Source organism: Amia ocellicauda, chromosome 5, assembly GCF_036373705.1.
Source record: "Amia ocellicauda isolate fAmiCal2 chromosome 5, fAmiCal2.hap1, whole genome shotgun sequence".
NCBI lineage: Eukaryota > Metazoa > Chordata > Actinopteri > Amiiformes > Amiidae > Amia > Amia ocellicauda.
The window spans coordinates 15103217-15123068 of record NC_089854.1 but is presented as its reverse complement, the minus strand read 5'-3'; the positions used below and the strand labels follow the sequence as shown (position 1 = coordinate 15123068).

The 19852-nt window shown below is 40.9% G+C and overlaps 3 protein-coding genes across 3 annotated transcripts; 2 read left to right on the top strand and 1 right to left on the bottom strand.

Annotated features, from left to right (window-relative positions):
• The first annotated feature begins 207 nt into the window (after positions 1–207).
• Positions 208–5155, top strand: gmfg (glia maturation factor, gamma). The gene is made up of 7 exons (XM_066703984.1): positions 208–337; positions 1321–1417; positions 1943–1992; positions 2417–2468; positions 3526–3606; positions 4245–4318; positions 4905–5155. Exons 1-7 carry the CDS (start codon positions 335–337, stop codon positions 4974–4976), a joined length of 429 nt encoding a protein of 142 aa, XP_066560081.1. The 5' UTR covers positions 208–334; the 3' UTR covers positions 4977–5155.
• A 1087-nt stretch (positions 5156–6242) lies between these two features.
• Positions 6243–13453, bottom strand: paf1 (PAF1 homolog, Paf1/RNA polymerase II complex component). Its single transcript, XM_066703983.1, has 14 exons — positions 13243–13453; positions 12833–12862; positions 12488–12580; positions 12028–12149; positions 11591–11657; positions 11235–11336; positions 10299–10404; positions 9762–9830; positions 9518–9621; positions 9045–9161; positions 8635–8763; positions 8444–8549; positions 8214–8319; positions 6243–7506 (listed from the first exon to the last, which is right to left on the bottom strand). The coding sequence occupies exons 1-14, from the start codon at positions 13287–13289 to the stop codon at positions 7010–7012; spliced, it is 1695 nt and encodes a 564-aa protein (XP_066560080.1). The 5' UTR covers positions 13290–13453; the 3' UTR covers positions 6243–7009.
• Positions 13454–13850: 397 nt separating this feature from the next.
• On the top strand, positions 13851–18522 carry med29 (mediator complex subunit 29). The gene is made up of 4 exons (XM_066703982.1): positions 13851–14135; positions 15201–15259; positions 15400–15484; positions 17614–18522. Exons 1-4 carry the CDS (start codon positions 13923–13925, stop codon positions 17839–17841), a joined length of 585 nt encoding a protein of 194 aa, XP_066560079.1. The 5' UTR covers positions 13851–13922; the 3' UTR covers positions 17842–18522.
• The last annotated feature ends 1330 nt before the right edge of the window (positions 18523–19852 follow it).

The window sequence follows — 19852 nt, the reverse complement described above, 5'->3', positions numbered from 1 at the left end:
CCTATGGCAGTGATTCCCCTCTCCCTTTAAGCAATTTAAAGTCAATAGATCATAGTGCATCAGTTTAGGATTAAGTATATTTCCTTCAGTCTCATCTGATTAAATTTTTTTATTACTTTTGTATTACCCAAAACATTCACTGCCTATTTCCTGCCAGGCATTATGGCCCAGCCCCCTTTTTTTTAGCAGCAGTTACATTAGAAAAGGAACTGGAGAACCCAGAAGCATCCTGTCACAAGGGCTTTGTCAGAAGGTAAGCTTGCTGCAACTAGAAACTGCTTATAGCACCGGAAAAACTAAAAAAAAGAGGAAACCCACATCTCCCTTGCAGAAAATGGTAAGCAACTTGTTTTATGTATGTTATTTAGTTGTGTGCCTTTTTTCAGAAACTGGAGAGGCTTTTAAAAACTAAGAACTGGGTGCTGGTTTAAGAGCAAGTGCAGGTACATTTTAACACGCTCCCTCTTAGGAAAGTGTGCAAGGCAAGACTACCCAACACTTCAGCACAACTGGCTTAACAACCCGGCCTCAATCTGTCACTTAAGGCTTTTTAAGGCTAATAATTCACTGAAAACTGCTCAAGCATAGGCGCAAGAAGTCTGCTCCCACCCACAGCACACTTGTTTTTCTTGTTTCTTTTTTGACACCACTCAGCCAAACCAGAGGCGTCTTGACATGAGCTCTTCCTGTGTGCATCAGAATCACATAAATCAAGTCTTGAAATTGGGGAGATGCAGTAAACACATTCTTTGCAGGTTAAAACGCAGCCGTTGAGATTGAATACCATGTTGGGTTTGTCTGTCTCCCGAATGGTGTGTGATTTGCTTAATTGAGCTAAGGATCAGCTCAATTAAACGCTCATCAATCGTCTCTGCTCTGATTTCAAGTTTCCTTTTAAGAATTACAAATGACTTCACTTTGTCCTGCTTTTCTAGACGTTCTACCAAAATCTGGTGGTCAACCCTGGTCCATGAGGTGCCACCTCAAGTCTCAATCATTGACTTGAACCAGTTAAACATTGTTTCCAGGATGTGGGCAGCTAACGGATGTATGAAACTGCGGCTCTCCAGGATCAGAGCTGGCCACCACTGAGACGATAATAAAAAGGACAAAATTAGCTAGTGCAGATAAATACCCCAGAGCACAGTTGGAGTACAGAAAATTGGAAGACACAGTGGGCCATATTTATAACACTATTTCCCATGCACTAAGTTTAACACAATGTTACAGTGTAAGGAAGATGAGCGAGTATGTGCTTGTTTTGCATTTTTTCTCCAGTGCTCGAATTGTGATTTTTGTCTGCCTGTGTGTTGTGTCTAGTCGGACTCCCTGGTGGTGTGTGAAGTAGATGAGAGCCTGAAGGACAAGCTGAAGAAATTCCGCTTCCGCAAAGAAACCAACAATGCAGCCATCCTCAGTGAGTACCAGCTACAGTCTAGCTCCCTAAGTCTGGAATAATTTGAGACAGAAAAAATGCCCTTGAATACTTGCAAATCAACACGTAAATTGATCTTAAACACTTGATAAAATAATCATGAATAAAGGGGTTGGTTGATTTGTGCAGAGCAACCTAACTATGCAACAGTTGTTTTGTTTTGCATTCTTTCTTTCGATATTTGACATGTGCTATCCAGATTAAAAGAATACAAAAATCCATCCAAATTTCAACAGACTTTCCCCTATGCCTTCCATGCTCTCATTTCTTGGTCAGTCTGGATATCTAGAGCAGTGGTTCCCAAACCTGGTCTTGGAGGACAACCTACCCTGCTGGTTTTTGTTCCAGCTGAGGATTGGGAAACCCTGAACTAGAAGGACACTTTCCCCATTGTGAAAGATCCCACTGAAGGTCACTGAGCAGAGTTTCATTTTGAGTTTGGGTTTAGTCACATGCCGGAATGGACTTGTTTTGTTTCACTCTACACAAGCTTGTGTTTTTCTTCAGTGAAAATCGACAAAGATAAGCAGTTGGTGATCCTGGAGGAAGAATTCGAAGTAGGTGTTGTTTTATGTTAAGCTCCCGCAGCATTAAATGTGCTTTTTTTTTAAAACATGCCTTCTAGCCCTGTACTGTTCTATAATATACTTGCACTTGCAATAGTACAGGATAGTGCATAATTTACTGTAAGGTTTATAATTCATTTACCAATTAGACTTAAATAGCCAGTTATGTGGTAGGACCTTTTTGGGACCTTGAGAGGGTTTAATTGCCTGTCCCTTTGTGCTGGAGTGTAATACACACAGGCAAGAGACATGGATAGCTGCACGGTACTGGAGCACAGCCAGCCACACACCTTCACCGTGTGGCGCAGTGTGATTTCCATTGGGGTCTCAGTTCTGTGCTGCAACATGTTTTAAAGACTCCAAGGAGCCTGACGTCTTTAAAACTGACTCCAAACCAAACTCCTTCTCATTGCAGGACATTTCTCTGGACGACTTGAGGAGTGAACTTCCTGAAAGGCAACCAAGATATCCTTTTGGCTGTGCACTGTATTATCTCTGCAAGTAAAGCTTGCTCTGATAGGTAGCAGGGTTTTGAGAAATAGTAGTGTACATCTCTCGATTGTTTTAATTCTGTTAAGCTTGGAAACAGCCCTGCTTGGTCGATAAAAAAGAAAAAAGAAAACCTATCAGGGTGGGAAACATAAACATATAAATTAGAGGCGTGCTATTTTGTTATTGGAGGTTTATAATGTTGAGTTTTTCCAATCCCTGCTCCTTTCTTTCATAAATCATTACAATACAAAACATTATTTATTGTTCAAACAATGAATAGAATATTTACACAAGATATACATTTGCACCTGAATATAAAAGATGTTCTGATGTGCGGAGCAATCCTGATTACTTGTATAAAGCCAGATTTCCATGGTGGATGGTTGAGCTACAGAACTACAGAGCTGTCATCTCTGGACATCGCAGTCCTCACAGGACAGTCAGTTGTCTATTTCTCCTGTGATAAAAAAAGCTGACATTGCACTTAAATCATTTACAGAGTAAAAGGGGTTTCTTATGTACTGTCTTTGTGTCCAGCCACCTGTAACACAGAAATAGTTAGTCAGTTTCATATGGCCCTGAACCAGCCTGAAAGATATTTCTGCAACAAAAAAATAAAACAAAACAAGTCACACAAACACCAGCACACAATTGTATAAATACTTTTCTTTTGCTGACATATGTTGAAACATATTTTCAAGTGTTAGCAGAATAGACATTTACATATATATTGTAATATGGGGAAGGTATCATTTGTGTAAGAACAGAGTAACAATACTGAAAGAATGCAACATCACCTATTACACTCAATTAAGTTTGGGAGGGTTCAGTGAATATTTAAATCATAACCTAATGCCTAATGAGGTTTGCATTACAAAGTTATATATATATAGGGCCAATAATTCGGTTTGCCACAACTTCCAAAATCCCACTACATTTTTGGATGGCAGCTTTGGCTCAATTTATTTTAAAGTGATGATTTATTTCTGAATTACCTTCAAAGCGATGTTGATCCTTGACCAGGATGCACATTCATAGTCTACAGCTATAAGTATGTCCACGGAGATGGCAGAGTGTCCTATCCACTGTGTTTCATCTTCTGCAGCCCTGTGGGTGAGTATATTGATGCATTGTATTGAGACAAAAGGTTTCATGGAACTGCCCAACACTATCAGACTGCCAACAAGTTCAGGGTTCTTTCTGTGGATCGTAGTATTTCAGAATCATTCAAATGATGATCCCTATGATTGAAGTGGCCAAGGATTGTGATGTGCAAATTGAGATCAAATAAAGAAAAAATATTCAATAAATTCCCATCCGATGTCAGTGGACTATGGGGGATCCACATTATTTAGCTTTTTTTTTCCTCTCACTGTTGCTCATTAACCGAGCCAAACTCTTAACTGTCCGTTAAAAGTAAACAAGCATAAAATAAATTAGAATTAAAAAGCAAGGGGCGATTTTCAACCATTTCCCACAATTTCAATAAAGATACAAAGTTACTGAAGGGGTAAAGTTGTTCACAGTATTTGAAAGAGGATAATAGATTTATGTAAGGGCTAATATGTTGATCTCCAAGGGTCTAATTTGATTCCAGTGTTGGTGGTTGCCGATTTAAACATCTGGAAAAGGTCTATAGTGCAGGTCCTTGTCCATATGTTCAGAGCAGCTCCTCAGGACCCGAAGGGAAAACAAGCGAGGATCCTGTGTGTGTAATGCTATGGCAGTGACGCTGTATTCTCTGTCGCCAGGCTGTAAGCCGGAACAGCAGATGATGTACGCCGGCAGCAAGAACAGACTGGTCCAGGCTGCAGAACTCACCAAGGTAATAACACGCATGCCTTCAGACATCTAATGCTCCCACACTCACATCCCATATCTGGTTGGCTTAACTGTTGCAGTGCAGTGGAGTTCAAAGGCATTCAGAACAAGAATCAGGGGATGCTTTTTCCACAGAGTTGTGGATGAGTGTCATACTTTATTTTATTGTATTTAACAGGGACATTGCACAATTGTACACGTGTCGCATGATGCCGTTCTCACATTGAGCCCCAGGAGTCCGGCCATAAGAGAAATGGGAGACTCATTTGCATGCTTGTCCGCAAGCACGATAAGTTTCCTCCTTCTGTAGAAGCACACCAATTTCACCTCCACATTTCCATTGGCAGTCTAGAGAACAGGAAAGATCAGGTAACCAGGTGTGTTTCAAACAACAAAATGAGAAATGAGCAAACCTACAGCTTGTGTAGGTTAACAGACGATAAATTATTACAAAAAATAAACAATCTGCAGACATTTTAAAGCAGACTATTTGACCATTAACTGAGCAAATCAGGATTCCGCTACAATAGCTTTTAATGCATTGCTTGAAAACTGGTCGATCCGATCTTAATTTTCACTCTGCCCCGCAGGTTTTCGAGACCCGAAATGCAGAGGACTTGTCAGAGGAATGGCTGAAAGAAAAACTCGCCTTCTTCCGCTAAAGGTCTTCACTTGTTTTTAAAGGGCAAGCTTATTTTTTATGTTACAGAAAGAATTGATAAATAAGTACGATAAGTTGAACTTCATAGTATATATTGTTCTGTTAGTATAAGCATTGTTTTGATACGTGTAAGCAATCACAGAAAAGATTCAATAAACAACATGTGGGTTTGATCTGTAATTAATCCTGTATTTGGATATAATACACCTTCACCTTGATGATAGAATAAGACATGTAAACATAGCTGATCTTTAAAAGAGCAAGAAGAAAAACTTGAATAACACATTAATAAAAAAATGATTACATGTACAAATCTTGTCAATGCAATTCAAATGTCACTTATATGACGTGTGACTTTGCCAACAAGAGTTAATTACAACTCTGAGCAAGACCAATCTGAAAGAAAAAACAACCCATAAATAGATCATCATCAACCTTTATCAATCCACTGCTGGATGACAGCCTTTGCCAGATGTTTCCAGTTATTTTGATGTACAGCATTTGTTTCTTTTCACCTTCCCATCTTTTCTGTGGTCTTCAAGCTCGTTTCATATCATGGGGTCCATTCTATAGCTTATTTTGTCTAGCTTTTATCTGTTCTTCTTGCAATCTGTCCAACCAATTGCCATCATTATAACATCATGTTTAAAACCATTTCCCATGAAACAAAAACGGCTATTCGCAAATTGTCCAATGCAATCCAGATCACTTGCTGCAACTGCAATTATTTTTTTAAGAAGCTTTGAGACATTTTTAATCCTACAGTGCTGAGTGTGGGGGAAAGAAAACCATCTTGGTTTTCGACACTGCGAAGAATTATGCTTAGACTGCAACTTCTTTCTTCCAGCAGCCAACACAAACACATTCCTAAACAGGCATGTCTAAAGGTTAGGAACACTATGAAGACCGTTTTTGTTCTCCTTTGTTGATTTCAGGAAACTTGACCGAAGACCCACCAAGAAAAATAAAAATAAAAAAGTCCTCATTTGGTAAAACATCAAAGGAAAATCTGTTGTTACAGAATTAAGGTTATGAATAATTGCTACATTCAATCATCCAAAAATTGTTCTCAAATATTTCCCAGTGCAAATACCAGGACTAAGGAATATTTATTTGAATACATGTTTGCAGATGGGTTAACAGAGCATTCAATATGCTATTTGCATGCAGAAAATTCCAACTTCTCCTAGGGTGTAGAGGTTTCTCCATTCAACGAAAATAGAAAATAAAAGTAAGAATCAATAAATTATGTAGGTGTGACAAAAGATGACGGGTCTACTTTTATTATTTAAGCATCAGAAGATCTCAATTACACATTACACCTGGGGAATTGCACCCCAAATAGGGTATAAATTGACCCTTTATTCACAAAGTTTATGTAACAGCATATTTACAAGTTTAAATCAAGTATACTGCTTTTTTGCTAAACAAACTACCTCTTTAGTTTGAAGCCTACTGAAAAGCATTTACTTCTATAGATGCTATATAAAATCAACCAAACTCCTAAATAAAAAAAGATTGGGTTTTACTGAAATGTATCACGTATTGCGAGTCAAAGAACTGTCAGATTGTCTCTGGCATTTCTGAACAATTCCCAGCTGTTAATTACACTGGCAGTTTCTGCATTTCTGCCCAAAAACTAAATGGAATAATAGAAAACGTATAACAAAGTTTTTTTTAATCCAACACTGGACGGAGAGAGATGGCAATGAGGGATAACGTCTCACTATTCAGTTAAACCCCCCCCCCCCATAAAAAACTAACAGCCACTGGGAACTGATTCTGAGAACGCTGTCTAGTATGTACCACTTGCTACCAACAGAAGACAAAAACAAAAAAAAGGTATATACATATGAAGACAGATTATCTTCCTGACATTTGCACTGATCACAGACGAGCCTCCGTGCTGGACCTTCGAAAAACAAGACTGCACATCCCAGGGAGCGGTTCACTGCCTGAGTAGCAGCACTGCAGGGCGGGCGCGGTCTAGGGCCCCGGTGTGGCAGCGGGGCCTGCGGGGCCACACGCGTGCGCTCAGTCGCTGTCACTGCCCTCGCTGGAGTCCGAGGCCTGCTCACTCCCGCTGCCGCTGTGCTGCTCCCCCTCCGAGTGCTCGCTGCTGCTGTGGGCTGGGGAGGGACTGCGGCTCCTGCGCCCTCCTGCCCCTCCTTCCTCCTCCTCGTCGTCTTCCTCCTCCTCCTCCTCGCTGCCGCTGCTCCGGTTGTCATTCTTGGTGTCCGCCTCGTCGTCGTCCTCGTCACTGTCGTCGTCGCTGCCGAAGATCTCCTCCTCGTCCCTGGCTTCCCTGGCCTGCCGGTCGTCCCCGCTGTCGCTGTCGCTGCCGCTGCCGCTGGCCTTCCTCTTCCGTGGCTTCGCTGCTTCTTCCTCTTCCTCCTCCTCCGCCTGCCTCCTCCTCTTCCTTCCTTCCCTTGCGTCCTCCTCCTCCTCTTCCTCCTCCTCCTCATCGTCACGGTCACTCTCGCTGCCTGAGTGCTCTCCCTCGCTCTCGCTGCCCTTCTCCTTGTCATCGCCTGTGCACAGAAAGACAAATGGGCATTTACAGACAGAGTCCCACAGGCTGCATTATAAAGTCACGCACTGATGTCAAATTATTGTTTTTCAAATTCAAAAGCTGTCAAATTTTCTCCCAGTTTTCACAAAGCAACTTTAAAAAAATGAGAATAGACAGCGTGGACAGATTATTTTATTGTTACTTAAACCTCATTATGTTGGATTTAAAAATATATAAAGAGATTCCTTCATGATATTAGTTTTAAAAGTCAAATCATATAAACACTCAAGTGGTGGAGCTGCCCATGTTGAAAGTCCTCTTGGTAAGAAGTGTCAACAGCACTGTGATGTATAATGCAGATTGGAGAGTTTTTCACTTAGATAGAAGAGATTAACTTGATAGCAATTTTGAAATCAATGATCCTGGCAGAAGTGCACAAAATGTAAGCCGAATGTCATCAAATGTGTGGCACTTCAGTTTAAAAATGGAAATGAGATTCCTGAAGAGAGGACTAGTACAGGGGATTGCTCGCACTGGAAAACAAAACCTTCAGCAAATCATTAAAGCCAAACAAACATTTACACAAACTCATCATATCACACGAGGGCAACTTTGAAGACAATGCTAGTTTAGCGTGTAGTAAACATTTCGACACATCAAGTCTCCCTCTATCAAGGCACATGGTCCGCACAACCGTTCTGGAGAGGAGCGGGATGGGGAGCTCACCAGAGTCGGGCATGTCCATGTCCATGTCCATGTCCATGTCCTTGTCCAGATCGATGTCTTCCTCATCTTCTGGTTCATGGTTCTCCAGCTGAGCTTTGCGGGCTTCCTGTGGGGGACAGAGAACACAGACAAAAACTGAACACACTTCACTCGGTTAAACACCAATACCCAAACTGGCGGGACAATTGTGACTGAGGTGACTGAGCTCCAAAGCGTTGCCCTAGTCTCACCTGAGCCTCCAGCTCCTTCTCGTTCATGTCTCTGTGCTTGACCACCAGCACAGCGTTGGTAGTAGACTGGGCTCCGGCCTTGGCTCTCCTCTTACTCAGCCGCACTCTGGAATACAACAGCTTCAGTCAGGAAACGGACACGGAACAAACTGCTCCCCACCAACACCAACTATACGACGGAATACACAAACCTGGTCTCCAGCTCGTTGTAATAGACTCCATCTCCATCCCTGAAGATGAAGAAGTAGTTCTCCTCGTAGCCTTTGCTGGCCTTGTTCTTCACGTTCCAGTTGTACTCCCTTGCTATCTTGTAATCGTACCTGCCAGCCCAAAAAAATGCAGCCATTATAGAACCTTCAGCTTAACCACATGTGCATAGGACATGTTCAATCATGGAGATAAACTGATAAATACTGAGAGGTATCAACTGCAATCAATGCCATAAGTACTGGACTAAAAGCTTCCTTTAAAATGTATGCAAACTCTTAATACAAATACTAATAAGGTGAATTGTAAAGTCACAGTAGGTTCATTCAATGGCCAAGCCCATAGGTATTCATGCAATTCAAATACATGAAAACAGGTTGCGGCAGTTTCTTACACTTCCTCAGGTCTGTAATCCAATTCCTCCTCAAAGTCTCTCTTGCGTTTTCCCATGGTGTCCTCGTTGGGCAGGAAGTAGGCCACAAACTGATTGCCCTCCTCATCCATCATACCCCTGCAAAGAAAAGAGAACTGCATCACACTCTAGCCATAACACAATGGCAGAGTTTCAAAACAGTTGGGGTTTATTAGCTTAATCAATTTATTTTTTATTAAGCATGGGTATTAAGCACTTGTGTTATTTGTATTCCACAAATACATACATATCAATACATCTATCAAAATTAACCTGGATGCAATTAAATAAACAGCACTTTGATGAGCTCAGCAAAACAAATAGGTTGGATCTGGATTGAAATACTCCTCAAACTATTATAAAACAATTTTTAAAAAGAAATCCTCCGTAAGAGGGAAAAGGCAACTGGTTTGGACCCTGTCCTGTCTACTGTAAGAAGAGGCATATCTGCAAACCTGATCATAGCCTGGGACATCATTTCCACACCAGCAGGACCAGAGATATCTTTGGGAGCTGGGTCCGAGTCAAAGATGACTTGAGCGCAGGGGTTAATCCACATCTAGGCAGGGAGAAGAAACAACCTCACTAGGTTAGAGTGTCAAACCCAGAATAATTACACACATTTTTACATTTCTGAGGAGAGAGCGTCATCCAGAATCTATATAAGGCAAGTCTGCGATGTTCTCTCTCAGTCATTACCTTGAAGTCAGGAAACACAGGTAGGATCTCCACTGGTGTGACCCTGGGTTTGCTGTAATGCTGGGCAATCTGAAAAGAAACCAAACTACAAATGAACAACACTGACCAACTGTAACCCCATGTCACCCTTCATAATATAAGCAAAACCTAGCATAATTTTAAAAACGAGTCTGTAGTACTTATATAAAATCAAGGTTTGGATCAAAAGATATTTTCTCTAGTCACCAAGACAATGTTGTAGATTAGTTTTGGGATTTAGATTTTCTGCTACCTTGAAAACCCCTCAATGTTTCCAGCCATGGAAAATTGCATTTTATTAATATGAATATTATTATTATTATTATTATTATTTTTGTCATTTAGCTGACGCTCTTATCCAGGGCGACTATAGTGGAGCAATCTAAGTGAAGTACCTTGCTCAAGGGTACAACAGCACTGCCCCACCCAGGATTTGAACCCACAACCTTCCAGTCATGAATCCAGAGCCCCAACCACTACTCCACAGTGCTGCCTCTATCATGATTTCTGGTGACTGACCGGTTTCTGTGCATCCTCAAAGGTCTTCTCAATGGCGGCGATCTGGCTGTCTCGGTCCTTATAGATCTCTTCCTCGGTGAACTGCTGCTTGACAGACACCCCGATCCTGGAAAGAGACAGAGGGTATAAAACACAGGACTCATACACAAGCCAAAGTGCCTTCTACTCACTTCTCATTTTTACAATCAAGTATTGCAACAACAATGTTGCAAGTCTGTGGTGCTCCATTAATATATTTCTGTGTTGTAATAAGCACTCTCAATGAATCTTAATGATTCTGTGTCAGATAACTTGAGAGAGGCTGAGAACTGGGAGGATTGAGTTTTCATTTGAAAACCCCTCAGGATGTTGTGCTGGGGAGTTCAGGACTCATTACAAGCCAGTCACTTAACTAAAATTACATCTGGGATGCATATACAGACTACGTTTTTGTATTAGTACATTATAAGTCAAACTACCCATAGACACTCAGTTAAAACTGTTGCATAAAACAGTCTTTGCCAGTCAATTACGCAATAATACAAAAAAAAACCCATGGTGGACACTTCTTTAAAACAAGACCCATCCCAGTTCACAGTAACTGAAAATCTGTGCTTGCTATTTAAATATAATGTAGAAAAATATATACTTTGGAGGTAATTTTCTGATACTTGCACTATCATACCCCTTAAGCATTACTCTTAAAACTGCCACATGATGCGTCAGTGAAATTACATCAGACAAACTGCTAAAGACTCCTTGAATATTGAAGCTGCACAACAGTCTGTCACAATCCAGTTGCAAAAGAGAATAGTGACGATGACATAAGAGCAATGCTTGATAAGTGTACTGTAATCATCAGTTCTGGCATAGTTCAGGACACTGTGTCACTGCACTTACAGCACTCCCCAAACAGACCTCTGTAAACAGGTCCCAAGCAGACCTCAATCTACTTACTTGACTTCCACTTTCTCATTTGATACACCATATCTGTTGAATTCTGTGGAGATATACTCAGTCTTCCTCATCCAAGGAACCACCTTAGCATGTTGCTGGGATCTGCAATGGGAAAAACAAATTAATGGATGAAGATCACAGTTCACGACCCAGGACAAATAACACAGCTGATGCTCAGTAAGATAGATCATTCATGTCAGTAGACAATATGATCACATATGGTGCACGAAAAGAAAGATTGCAACTGCATCCCTCTGAATATTATTTAGCCACAATATAAAATAATTGCAGTCTCTGTATTAACTGCCAGTTTGGATGTTTAGAAAATATTTCACAAAAAATAAAAGTGGTTTTACCGTTTTGAGCTGGACGGAGCCTGGATATCTTCTTCTAGTAATTTTTCATCTGCTGGGTCCAACATAACTAAACGAAACAACATTTAGTTACTGAAATATCTTAAAGGTATAATGTACAATTTTCAAATACATGACCACTCCTACAATACGATTAAAACAGGGCTCCACATCTCTGGAAACACTATGCTAGTCCCTATGTCAGGAACAACTACAAATAACATACCATGAATGCCAAACTCTATTCAGATGTACACCTTGATAACAGAAGGTGCTCATAATAAAGAGAAGATGAGTGCATAAATAAAACATTTGTCCCCATTTAATCCACAAAACCCATGCATTTTTTGGCATATACATTTACAGAAGGCGGAAGTGCCCAATCGAGAGGTCTACACTCTTCTGAAACAAACATAAGAGAAAGGCAGAGCTAGTCTTACTGCTAGGGTCTATCCGGTAGGTGTCTGGGTTGATGAGGTCAATGGTGACCCCCAGGTCAGGCTCAGTGAGCAGTTCATGTTTGTGTTGCTTCTCCAGTGACGTGGCCTTGTACTGCACAAACCTGCACAGACCAAACATCTTTATCACCAACAAGAAATCATCAGGAGCAACTGCTCTTGCTGCTAGTTAGAAAATGACCACAAGATTCTGGAAACATCACAATCAGACAACCATGTTTTCTTTTTTAAATAATAGTTCTAGATAACAAACAGGACTTTAAATTTAAAAGCCAGTCTGTGATGTTCTGTTCTCAATACAATTTCTCTGATCCCACATTCTGAAGCCGGGATTAAATCTGAACTTTCAATTAGCTTCCAATTACAAGTTACATACCCACTATTTCATGACAATGTCTCAAAGGAGTTTCACGAGAAGCTGCTAAAAAACAAGCACTCCTACCTGTGTTGATCGAAAGGGTAGGTGATGAACTTGGGATCGAATGGGATGTCAGGGAGGCTGTTGCAGTATTTCACACGGCAGACGACTCCAGACCTGACAAATGCAAAACAGACACAGATCAATGCCAATCCAAACAGAAAGATTAGGTTTTCTGTACAAATTAAGTGCGGTGATGGTTAATAGTCCACAGGGACTGGAGGTAAGACTCACTTACTGCTTTCATTCAAAAAAATTAAAAATAAACAAACAATATGAACCTGCTGCATAACTATGAAAATATATATCTAAATCAATATTATTTTAGAAGTTAATAATATTAACTTATAAGTTAAAAAGAGCTCTTACCTTTCTGGGACAGTTCTGTGGGAGCTACTCCTGTGATAGGAAACACATTGACAGTTTCACAGATCAACTCATCACTGTTAACAGATTAACTCAAACAGATTCAATAAGATGTCCCGCATAGGTTTCCATATCATTGGGAGAAAGCTACTATGGTAAAAACAAACATCTGATGCAACTAAGTCACAACCTTACTTATCTATATTTTTAATGTTAACTTAAATGGACCACTTGTTTACGATCAAGATCCTCCACGTTATCACGCATCAAATGATCAGCTCTACGTTATGGTGATTACATGCACAAATAATAAAGTTGGTTTTTTATATATATATATATATATATATACTGATGAAAACTATGCCAGCACTTTGTTATGGCGAGGTAACTTAGTGTACTTTACGGTTTCTTACCTGTGCCCATCTTCGCGTTGGGTTTGAGTTTGGATGGTTGGGGCCATCTTTGCGGCGAATTCACAATACCACACGAAGACGCACTCTGTTAAATATCCTCCTTAGAAAGAAATATTAATAAAGCTTATAAAAAGAAATATACCAGGCAAGACAGGGAAAAACGAAATTCACTTTCTACTTCCCAACCTCGCCGTCTGCTAGGACCCTAGCCGCTTCCAGTTTGGTAGGTCATACCAGCGCCTGAATGAAATCCACGACATTGCAAAATGACATTAAAAATAAATCTATTCAAATAATTAATAATAATAATAATAATAATAATTGTATTTTCTATGTCGATATATGTTGTTTGTTAATGTGACTTTTATGTTTTAACGACTGTTTTTAATATAGGGCTATAGGTATACATCATTTTCAAAAATGTAATATATCTATACGACCTTGCGATATATTTATGAATTTCTATATCAATCAATGGAGTTTAAATATATAAATTTTCAGTGTTTTAGAAATTACATTTAAAAAATAGTAATACAATGTATGTTTTAACAAGCTAGTTAAGAGACTACTATAACCACAATGCTTTGCAAACGAAAGACCAATTAGGATGCGAGGCGTACAGAAGGAAACACAAACAGGGTTCATGTGCATTGCACAGGAAACGAAATCGCTCAGCAAAAATGGCATCGCAACAAAATATGAATCAAGCTGGAGGAGCCGGAGTCCAACCGGGGTTGAAGGCGACTACACTGCAACAGCAACAGCAGCAGCAAATGCAGCAGCAGCAGCAGCAACAACAATATCAACAGCAACAGCAATTGAGCCAACAGCAAGATTTTGACCCGGTTCATCGCTTCAAGATGCTCATTCCCCAACTCAAAGAGAGCCTTCAGGTGACTAGACATACATGCAACATCAACACACACTAGATGTAATAAATGCTCTATGTAAGTTACCGGCGTCAAATCTCCTAGTTGTGCAGTAGCTAAGGGAGTGGGATCCAGTACACTGCTGTGGAGTGTGTAGCGCTATATGAATGACAGCCAGGCACATTAAAACAGCATTTCAAGAGGTCTGTCTGTATATGTAAACTGAACAAAATATACATGCAACATGTAACGGTTTGTTCCCGTGTTTCATGAGTAGAAATTAAAGATTCCCTAAAAAGACCATATGCACAAAAAGCTTATTTCTCAAACAATGTGTGCACACATTTGTTTAGATCCCAGTAAGTGAGCATTTTTATTTTGCCAAGATAATCCATCCACGGGTGTGGCATATCAAGAAGCTGATTAAACAGCATGATCATTACACGGGTGCACCTTGTGCTGGGGACAATAAAAGGCCACAGATGTCTATGTCTATAAAGTTTTGAGGAAGGGTGCAATTGGCATGTTGACTGCAGGAATGTCCACCTGAGCTGTTGCCAGAGAATTGAATGTTCATTTCTTTACCATAAGCTGCCTCCAATGTAGTTTTAGTGATTTTGGCAGTATGTCCAACTGGTCTTACAACTGCAGATCACATGTAACCACGCCAGCCCAGGACCTCCACATCCGACTTCTCCACCTGCGGGATCGTCTGAGACCAGCCACCCGGACAGCTGATGAATCTGGGTTTGCACAACTGCTGAATTTCTACACAAACTGTCAGAGACCGTGTCGGGGAAGCTCATCTGCATGCTTATCATCCTCACCAGGGTCTTGACCGGACTGAAGCTCTGGTGGACATTCCTGCAGTCAGCAGGCCAGTTGCATGTTCCCTCAAAACTTGACTTGAAATCCATAGATTAGGGCCGAATGAATTTATTTTGATTGACTGATTTCCTTATATGAACAGTAACTCAGTAAAATCTTTGCAATTGTTGCATATTGCTTTTATATTTTTGTTCAGTGTAAATAGCTAATCACTGCAATTTGAAGACTGATACTCATAACACTTTTGTTCCTGTCTCTTAGAACGTCATGAAGATCGCATCTCTAAATTTAGGGCACAATACGGCAATTGACAATGGAGTGTAAGTGACCCATATCCATATTCAGCCTTTTAAAAACTTATTCATGGAATATCCACATGGGTTCAAGATGTAAGATACAGCTTGTAAGTATGTAGTACAGTTCAACATGTTTTGTTTTTCTTGAATTCTTTCTTCTTCAGTAAGAGCAGTGATGCCACTGTCCAGAGATTTGACAAAAGCCTGGAGGAGTTCTATGCCCTGTGTGACCAGCTGGAGCTGTGCCTAGTAAGTTCATGTTTGTTTTCCATGCTGCTCTCCCGTTTGTGTTAGGGCTAGGCTAGTGTTAGTACAAATCCCAAATATGTTGAACTTCACATATAACTGATTCACTCAGATAATTCAATCTAGCAGCATATGATAAGCCATCTAAATGTGCGTTTCAGGAATTTGGACAACCCGAATAGAGGTACAGTGAGGGAAAAAAGTATTTGATCCCCTGCTGATTTTTTACGTTTGCCCCCTGACAAACAAATGATAAGTCTATCATTTTAATGGTAGGTGTATTTTAACGGTGAGAGACAGAATAACAACAAAACAATCCAGAAAAACGCATTTCAAAAAAGTTATAAATTGATTTGCATGTTAATGAGGGAAATAAGTATTTGACCCCTTCGACTTAGTACTTGGTGGCAAAACCCTTGTTGGCAATCACAGAGGTCAGACGTTTCTTGTAGTTGGCCACCAGGTTTGTACACATCTCAGGAGGGATTTTGTCCCACTCCTCTTTGCAGATCCTCTCCAAGTCATTAAGGTTTCGAGGCTGACGTTTGGCAACTCGAACCTTCAGCTCCCTCCACAGATTTTCTATGGGATTAAGGTCTGGAGACTGGCTAGGCCACTCCAGGACCTTAATGTGCTTCTTCTTGAGCCACTCCTTTGTTGCCTTGGCTGTGTGTTTTGGGTCATTGTCATGCTGGAATACCCATCCACGACCCATTTTCAATGCCCTGGCTGAGGGAAGGAGGTTCTCACCCAAGATTTGATGGTACATGGCCCTGTCCATCGTCTTTTTGATGCGGTGCAGTTGTCCTGTCCCCTTAGCAGAAAAACACCCCCAAAGCATAATGTTTCCACCTCCATGTTTGATGGTGGGGATGGTGTTCTTGGTGTCATAGGCAGCATTCCTCCTCCTCCAAACATGGCGAGATGAGTTGATGCCAAAGAGCTTGATTTTGGTCTCATCTGACCACAACACTTTCACCCAGTTCTCCTCTGAATCATTCAGATGTTCATTGGCAAACTTCAGACGGGCCTGTACATGTGCTTTCTTGAGCAGGGGGACCGTGCGGGCGCTGCAGGATTTCAGTCCTTCACGGCGTAGTGTGTTACCAATTGTTTTCTTGGTGACTATGGTCCCAGCTGCCTTGAGATCATTAACCAGATCCTCCCGTGTAGTTCTGGGCTGATTCTTCACTGTTCTCATGATCATTGAAACTCCACGAGGTGAGATCTTGCATGGAGCCCCAGACCGAGGGAGACTGACAGTTATTTTGTGTTTCTTCCATTTGCGAATAATCGCACCAACTGTTGTCACCTTCTCACCAAGCTGCTTGGCGATGGTCTTGTAGCCCATTCCAGCCTTGTGTAGGTCTACAATCTTGTCCCTGACATCCTTGGACAGCTCTTTGGTCTTGGCCATGGTGGAGAGTTTGGAATCTGATTGATTGATTGCTTCTGTGGACATGTGTCTTTTATACAGGTAATGAGCTGAGATTAGGAGCACTCCCTTTAAGAGAGTGCTCCTAATCTCAGCTCGTTACCTGTATAAAAGACACCTGGGAGCCAGAAATCTTGCTGTTTGATAGGGGATCAAATGCTTATTTCCCTCATTAACATGCAAATCAATTTATAACTTTTTTTAAATGCATTTTTCTGGATTTTTTTGTTGTCATTCTGTCTCTCACTGTTAAAATACACCTACCATTAAAATTATAGACTGATCATTTCTTTGTCAGTGGGCAAACGTACAAAATCATCAGGGGATTAAATACTTTTTTCCCCTCACTGTATATAGAAGACGTCAGGTGTGAGATTGGGGTTGTCTTCCTGAACTATTTTTTAACTAGTAAACATGCTGAAGGCTGTCTTGTTAGATTCGTGAAAAGCTGCTACTGTGTATAGCAGGTCTTTGATCAGTGACTCAAGACTTGGGAAATATTGTTGAAATGGTCCAGTAAAGACTAGAACTTATGTTAAAAGCTCAGGGTGGAATGAAAACCTGAAGACACTGGTTCAGGACAAGAGTAGGTCACCCCTATAGTTAAATCAGAAATGGGTGAACTGGACATTGTTTATTCTTTTACGATTTTGTTTTCTCCTGTTCTTCAACACACCCTGCTCTCACTCTCTTCCAGCGGTTGGCCTATGAGTGCCTTTCCCAGAGCATCGACAGCGCCAAGCACTCGCCCAACCTAGTCCCCACCGCCACCAAGCCAGACACAGTGCAGACGGAGAGCCTGTCCTACTCGCAGTATCTCAGCATGATCAAGTCCCAGATCTCCTGTGCCAAGGACATCCACAATGCCCTGCTGGAATGCTCTAAGAAGATTGCAGGCAAGGGGCAAGCCCAGGGCATCCTCTGAACCCCTTGCCCACCACAGCCATCTGTCCTGTCTGTTTTTCTATCGCTTTTCTACTGATCTGTGTTAATGCCTATTTTGAAATACAAGCTGTACATGTAGTCTGGGATCAACAGCCTGTTTAATGCGAGATCAGTGTTCTTCTTGGAGCAGATAATTAGTGTTGGACAACCACAGCCCTGGAGAACCTAAACTTCAGGTTTTACAGCTCTGAATTAATTGCTGAAGTCTTGAAATAAATATATGTTTAAATTTATGTTTGAAGTAAATAATAGGCATTTGTGGTCCTGGGAGGCTGCAGATGTTAATGGTTTTTTATGCTAATGCCCCCTCTCAATCATCTTTTAAGTAGTTAATCAAATAAAATACTCCCTTAACTAGTCCAAATGAAACTGTTACATGAGTCTTTTGGAATTGAAGTTTTTGGCCGACCCTGTTCTAGTGCTTCACAAATTCAGCACTTGCATCGACTGGCCACTAGATGGAAGAAATTATTATTTTTTTAGACTTGGTAAAAGCACCTGCTTTGCAAAGGGGTTGTGGAACAACATAAGAAACCAAAAACTATGCATCAAGATGATGTGTGGAAAAATTGTTTCAGGTTAATGTTTATAGATTTGTTTTCAAGGAGAAAAATAAAATGTCTGAGGAATTGAGTAGAAGAATAAATGAAAATAAATAAAATTCAGCATGTTATGGAAGTAATTTACATCTAAATATTGTTCACACAACATACCTTAAACAAAACTTTATATATATATATATATATATATATATATATAATATGCCCAAATGTTTTCATTGGGTGGAAAAACATATACATATATATATATATACTCGGCAAAAAAAGAAACGTCCTCTCCCTTTCAACTGCTTTTATTTTCAGCAAACTTAACGTGTAAATATTTGTATGAACATAAAAAGATTCAACAACTAAGACATAAACTGAACAAGTTTCAGACATGTGACTAACAAATGGAATAATGTGTTCCTGAACAAAGGAGGGGTCAGAATCAAAAGTAACAGTCAGTATCTGGTGTGGCCACCAGCTGCATTTTAGCAAGTACTGCAGTGCATCTCCTCCTCATGGACTGCACCAGATTTGCCAGTTCTTGCTGAGAAAGGTTACCCCACTCTTCCACCAAGGCACTTGCACGTTCCCGGACATTTCTGGGGGGAATGGCCCTAGCCCTCACTCTCCGATCCAACAGGTCCCAGACGTGCTCAATGGGATTGAGATCCAGGCTCTTCGCTGGCCATGGCAGAACACTGACCTCCCTGTCTTGCAGGAAATCACGTCCAGCGACGGTGGGTTTGTGCCCATAGGCGATGTTATTGCCGGTGATGTCTGGTAAGGACCTGCCTTACAACAGGCCTACAAGCCCTCAGTCCAGCCTCTCTCAGCCTATTGTGGACAGTCTGAGCACTGATGGAGGGATTGTGCGTTCCTGGTGTAACTCGGGCAGTTGTTGTTGCCATCCTGTACCTGTCCCGCAGGTGTGATATTCGGATGTACCGATCCTGTGCAGGTGTTGTTACACGTGGTCTGCCACTGTGAGGACGATCAGCTGTCCTTCCTGTCTCCCTGTAGCGCTGTCTTAGGTGTCTCACAGTATGGACATTGCAATGTATTGCCCTGGCCACATCTGCAGTGCTCATGCCTCCTTGCAACATGCCTAAGGCACGTTCACAAAGATGAGCAGGGACCCTGGGCATAGAAAGGTCTCTTTAGTGTCCTTAGTTTTTATAACTGTGACCTTAATTGCCTACTGTCTGTAAGCTGTTAATTTCTTAACGACCGTTCCACAGGTGCATGTTCATTAATTGTTTATGGTTCATTGAACAAGCAAGAAAACATTGTTTAAACCGTTTACAATAAAGATCTGTAAAGTTATTTGGATTTTTACAATATTATCTTTAAAATACAGTGTCCTGAAAAAGGGACGTTTCTTTTTTTGCTGAGTGTGTGTATGTATATATATATATATATACTGTAGATATGGGGATTTTCTGC

What these genes read in the sequence shown, in the direction of transcription:
- paf1 (XM_066703983.1), bottom strand. Translation starts at nt 13,289, where the DNA reads ATGGCCCCAACCATCCAAACTCAAACCCAACGCGAAGATGGGCACAG. An exon ending in GCTCCGTCCAGCTCAAAACG is followed by an intron (nt 11,337 to 11,590) that starts GTAAAACCACTT and finishes TTCCCATTGCAG; the next exon opens with ATCCCAGCAACATGCTAAGG. An exon ending in AGAAGGAGCTGGAGGCTCAG is followed by an intron (nt 8,320 to 8,443) that starts GTGAGACTAGGG and finishes TGTCCCCCACAG; the next exon opens with GAAGCCCGCAAAGCTCAGCT.
- gmfg (XM_066703984.1), top strand. An exon ending in TCCTGGAGGAAGAATTCGAA is followed by an intron (nt 1,993 to 2,416) that starts GTAGGTGTTGTT and finishes TTCTCATTGCAG; the next exon opens with GACATTTCTCTGGACGACTT. An exon ending in TCCTGAAAGGCAACCAAGAT is followed by an intron (nt 2,469 to 3,525) that starts ATCCTTTTGGCT and finishes CAGGATGCACAT; the next exon opens with TCATAGTCTACAGCTATAAG.
- med29 (XM_066703982.1), top strand. Translation starts at nt 13,923, where the DNA reads ATGGCATCGCAACAAAATATGAATCAAGCTGGAGGAGCCGGAGTCCAA. An exon ending in AACTCAAAGAGAGCCTTCAG is followed by an intron (nt 14,136 to 15,200) that starts GTGACTAGACAT and finishes CCTGTCTCTTAG; the next exon opens with AACGTCATGAAGATCGCATC. An exon ending in ACGGCAATTGACAATGGAGT is followed by an intron (nt 15,260 to 15,399) that starts GTAAGTGACCCA and finishes TTTCTTCTTCAG; the next exon opens with TAAGAGCAGTGATGCCACTG.